Genomic DNA, 5,484 nt, shown 5'->3' on the forward strand with positions numbered 1-5,484 from the left:
GATAATTTTTTTGAGTTTTTTTCCTTTTTGGGTATGGATAGCTTTCACCACCAGATGGCATCCATACACCTACAAATCCACGCCTCCCGCCCCCAATTTACAGCACTTTAGTGGGGGAAAGATTCTGTATTTCTTATATACAGTAGTATTATAACAAGAAATAAATAAATTTGCTTAAGATTGTATCTGGTGTTTCTGAGTTCTGTGGATGTCATTCAGCAAGAAAAGTGGGCTACTGATCTTGCCAAATCAAGGACACAATATTGTTACCTCAGGAATACAAACTGCATGATCTCAAAATATGGGAAAAATAATCAACATTTCATGAAATAAAGTAATGTATTATAAGGCTGACCTACAAGTAGGGATTTTTTTCCCCATCCAAACAATAAAGCTTTGATGAACGTGTTCATCCCACATCCTGTCCTGATTCTCGGCTGCAAGAGGCCAGCCCGAGCCAAGCCTCCATACTCACTGCCTTCCGGCATGGCTTCCGAGGGGATCCAGTCAGGCCAAGAGACTCTAACAGAACCTGGTCACCTTATGGACTAAATAAATATTTTCTTAGAAGACGGACTAGAAATGGATCATCAGAAATTATGCTTTTACTTACAGAGGAAGAATTCCAATCCTCAAAAATTTTTAGAACATAACTCAATCAGAACTTGGGGGCTTCTTTCAGTAGGTGCTATGAAATTCAATAACCAGGACTCTGCTTTACTTTATAGTAATCTAAGTATTTCTTTTATTTTCCTACTATGCTTCATGAAGGGAGATTATCTGTGTCTGACCTATACTACCCAGCACCACACCTATCACCAAGGGTACCTGAGAGTTGTCAGTTGAAATGACCTGACCAAGATTCCCTAGCAATTTGTGAGTACTGAGCCATATTAAAATTTGTTTGTAATGATGTATAGTAACTAATTAGTAAAATGATCACTGCACCATAACAGAACAAGATCCTCAGCCCAAATTTAAATGGCCACAGATTGATATGTTTATAAAACTTATCAACTATCACATTCTAACAAAAATCAAGACAACTAACAGATGCCATCTCTTTCTTATTTGCTAATTTGTACCACTAATTGCTGAGAACTGGAAATCCATTAACTAAATATATTAAAATTATATAACTGCATCATCTGACTACACAAACGCAACAATGATTATGCATAGTAACATAATAATAACAACACAACACAGTCCTAGGAGGAAAAATCCATGGACTCTGGAACATCTGTTCTGGTTATCTGAGAAAAGAGGCTTTGTACTTTATTTGTATGCAACTGGTTCCTCTGAGGAGTTGCAAATTCCTGAAGCTACTGAATAGGCAACTTCTGTATATTTCTGTATATAGTAAAGTACTATACCGTAGAATACAATTATTGTAATAGGAGTTCAAACAAATTAATGTAGGCTAGAGTTATTAAAAAATAACTAGGGACTTGACCTGAGACTGGAAAGATGATCATCATTTGGATTAGGGAAGAAAAGGGGAAAAATGTAAAAAGTAAGAGAGAGATAACATGAGGTCTATACTTTAAGAACTATTAAGTTCTATACCTTAAGAACTATACCTTAAGAACTATACTATACCTTAAGAACTATTAATTTGAAACACAGGAACATAGAGAATATTATATACAAAAAAAGCCACTGTAACAAGATTAATCTGGTGGTGAAAAACATGACAGAGTAGTAAAAATACTATAGATGGGACAGTAAGTCAGACATGGTTAATAACACCTTGAACTTGAATAGGTGTAATAGAAATAAACAGGAAAGAACAAATCTAAGACACAAGATTTAGGTCTTCTGAATTTCATCTCCCTTAAAATGACAATCCCACCTCTCTTGTTGCTTTAATACACACAAGAGATTATTGTAAGAATAAAATGATTCTTTTTATATTAATATACGAGCATACGAGCATACACACTCCCTCTAAATATTAATAGTTAAAACCACTCTATAATCCCTGTCATAATTTACTAAACGGGGCTGAAGAATAGTAAGAGTCAGAAATGACTACCAAGTTTCAAGCGTAGGAGAAATGGGGTGTCAGCAACAAACAGAAAAAAGTGAAATAATGAAAAATAAATATGGTAAAAGATGATCACTTGGCTTTTTTATTTAATGATTGGACATTAGACTAAAGAACTTTTCAAATGAATAATTTAAATGTAAGTTATTAAATATTCAAATGTAAGAAAATGTATACAATTGTATATTAATATGATCTTAGTGATATCAAAGATACAAACACAGAAACACTATGATATGATTATGATTTTTGTACTATTTCTGTATCTTTCAGAAGTCAGCAATAACTGTTTCATTGAAAAAAACTACTAGCATACAAACACAAAAGATTCCTTATTTCTTTTCACAGAAAATTTTAAGAAAATACATACAAACTTACTCTGCTAAGATCTGGAACAATACCCTTCAAATTTTCTACCTTTTCTTTCTCAATTCTCCAAGTGCTAGAGGAAAATGGTAAGACACCATCTATATGCCTTCTACTATCTCCAGTATCTATAGAATTATCTGAAAAATAAAGAAAAAAAGATAATGAAGCAATGTCAAAGTCTGAGCAATCTAATGCAATAACTGCTTCCTGATAGTCAAATTATTTTATGTAAACCTAAAATAAACATAAAATAGGTCATAAAATAACCTATTGTATGACAAATTCAGCAATTTGCATATGAGAAAATAAGCAACAGTAAGAGGCAATAATAAACATGACAAACTGCTATCACACAGAGAGAATTCATAGGGCTAGCATGGTGGCTCACACCTGTAATCTCGGCATGTTGGGAGGCCGAAGCAGAGGATTGCTTAAGGCCAGGAGTTTGAGACCAGCCCAGGCAACATAGCGAGACCCTGTCTCTACAAAAACTTTTTTAAAAATTAGTCGGGCATGGTGGTGCATGTCTGAAGTCCTAGCTACTTGGAAGGCTGAGGTGGGAGGACTGCTTGAGCCTAGGAGTTGGAGGTAGCAGCGAGCCATGATCACACTGCTGCACTCCAGGCTGGACAAAAGAGAGAGATCCTGTCTCTAAAAAAACAATTAAAATAAATAAAATACACTTGATCTTAGCCAAAAGGTTGAGAAGCAATAAAATAAATACATGGAATCCAAGAGAATTCATACCTAATTCTTAATGTCTGAAGATAATATAATCATTCATAATATTTAATCCGAGAAATTAACATTACAGTATTTCTAATAACACCAATTTACTTAGATATTATTAAAAGTTCTTTAGAAAAATTCTAGACCATGAAGATTTGACGGGAGAAAAAGGTTAACATATGCTAAATAATACTAAAGAAATAATTTTTTTTAAAAAAGGTAAAGTCAATCATAGAATTTAAAAACAAGGGAATATTTCAATACCTACCAGCCTCAGGTAGACAGACAACTTGGCTTTCCTCAGAATCTTTGTGAGTCATTTCAGAAGCTCCCGAAGAGTGTGAGCCATGGGAAATCAGACAGCTGTTATTTTCTGACTGAAATTTACAGTTTAAGCTACTATTTTCATTTGCCTGTTCAAAGAATATCTTAGCTGTATTAATCTTTAAAATTAAAATTAAACATTCTGAGGGGGAAAACAAGGGGTGCAGACAATGCCCGCTTTACTGAAGGATGCCAGGTAATAAATGTAAAAGGAACTAGAAAAATCACCATCCTGACCACCAGTGTAATAATTATTTCCAGGAGGCTTTAGAATGATACTAAATCCAGTCCATGAAGGATTCTTGGGGAGTAAAATGTTCACATGACTTTGATGTCTCATCCCACAGATGACTTATTAATAACAAAGGGGGTTGGGGGGGGGCAAGGGCAATATACGTAACCTAAACATCTGTACCCCCATAATATGCTGAAATTAAAAAAAATAAAATAAAATAACAAAGGGGGAAAGGTACATTGACAAGGAGACATCTGGTCACCACTACCTTAACCAAAATTATCAAACACAGCATCGCCAGCAGTGGACAAACAGACTTAAATGTCTGGCGTGAGGCGATGAGAAGCATACAACATCACCTATGTTTACTCTGAATCCAGTCATGAGAAAATTGTTTAATCTGAATTCTTGCCAAAATGTTTAATCTAGTCAAGAGAAAAAAAGCAATCAGATATCTAGATTATGGGTCACTCTACAAAACAGAGAGCTTAGATTTTACAAATTTTTTAAGACAGGGTCTCACTCTGCTGCCTAGGCTGGAGTGCAGCAGTGTCATCATAGCTCACTGTAACCCTGAACTCCTGGGCTCACGTATCCTCCTGCCTCAGCCTCCCAAGGAAGCTGGGACTACAGGCTTTGGCCACCACGCCTGGCCTACAAAATATTTCATGTCATGAAAGAACTACTCCAAATTAAAAGAGAATAAAGAGATATGATAACCAAACACAAGCATAATCCTTGACTAAATTCTAGATCAAAAATAGTAAAAGTAAAGAACATTTTGGGGACAACTGGGCAAATTTGACTATGGACCGTACATAAATTTAAATTACTGTATCAGGTTAGATAACAGAACTGTGATTATGTTGGAAAATGTACATATTCAAAGGAGACAAATGCTGAAGTATTGGGATGAAATGTCATACTATCTGCAACTTATTTTCAAATGATTCACGGAAGAAGGTATGTATGAAGAGAGAAAGAAAATGCAAAGGAAGCAAAATTAGCAACTCATTAATCTGGATGAAGAGTACGTAGATGTCCATTGAATTATTCTTTTAATTTTCAATAGGTGAGAGAAAGGTAAGAAAGAGAAAGTAGGAAAGAGTGGGCATTTCTCATCGATTCATACCTGGGAAAAACAGTCCAAAGGAAACCAAGTCTTAAATTTAATATTATCATCCAATGAGATCAATAGTAATTTTCTAATGTCAAATTTCTGAAAAACCATAAAGATTGGAACATACCTGAGTTACACTGATAGGTAACTTAAAATCTTTTTCTGGAGGTTCCTGCCCTTCTAGGTCTTCATATATCATTCCTGGCATTGCCAGTTGTTCAAAATAAGCCACCAAATGATCATCATAAAACATTTCATCATCAATATCATCATCATCTATTGGGAAAATGGAGGAAAAAATAGGACAGGTTTTAAAGTACTGACTAAACAATAAATATATGTATATATTTTTTTTAGAGGTGGGGTCTCACTATGATGCCCAGGCTGGCCTCAAACTCCTAAGCTCAAGCAATCCTCCCACTTCAGCCTCCTGAGTAGCTGGTACTACAGGCACGTACTACTGTGCCTGACTAATTTTTAATCAAAAAGGCCAACAAAACATAAATGAGTCAAAATATGATTTTGTTTTTATATTTGACATGAGAAAACTTTTGTAATTTAGGTCAGTAAGTCATTACAAACATTTTAATACAAGCTAAATATTTAACCTCTTTGAGGGGACAGGACAGAAACACCTGTCATATATCAAAAGTCACG

The 5,484-nt window shown here is 34.8% G+C and overlaps 1 protein-coding gene across 1 annotated transcript in view; it reads right to left on the minus strand.

Moving 5' to 3' along the window:
• The window catches only part of CEP192 (centrosomal protein 192kDa), a 150,089-nt gene that overhangs the window by 119,734 nt on the left and 24,871 nt on the right, over positions 1 to 5,484 (minus strand). The window contains exons 7-9 of the mRNA XM_012649963.1: positions 4,955 to 5,103; positions 3,417 to 3,561; positions 2,425 to 2,556 (exon numbers count right to left, since the gene is read on the minus strand). Coding sequence (XP_012505417.1) covers positions 2,425 to 2,556; positions 3,417 to 3,561; positions 4,955 to 5,103 — 426 coding nt within the window. The remainder of the gene's footprint in view (positions 1 to 2,424; positions 2,557 to 3,416; positions 3,562 to 4,954; positions 5,104 to 5,484) is intronic.

This window comes from Propithecus coquereli, unplaced genomic scaffold, assembly GCF_000956105.1.
Source record: "Propithecus coquereli isolate 6110/MARCELLA unplaced genomic scaffold, Pcoq_1.0 Scaffold308, whole genome shotgun sequence".
In the NCBI taxonomy this organism is placed as follows: Eukaryota; Metazoa; Chordata; class Mammalia; order Primates; family Indriidae; genus Propithecus; species Propithecus coquereli.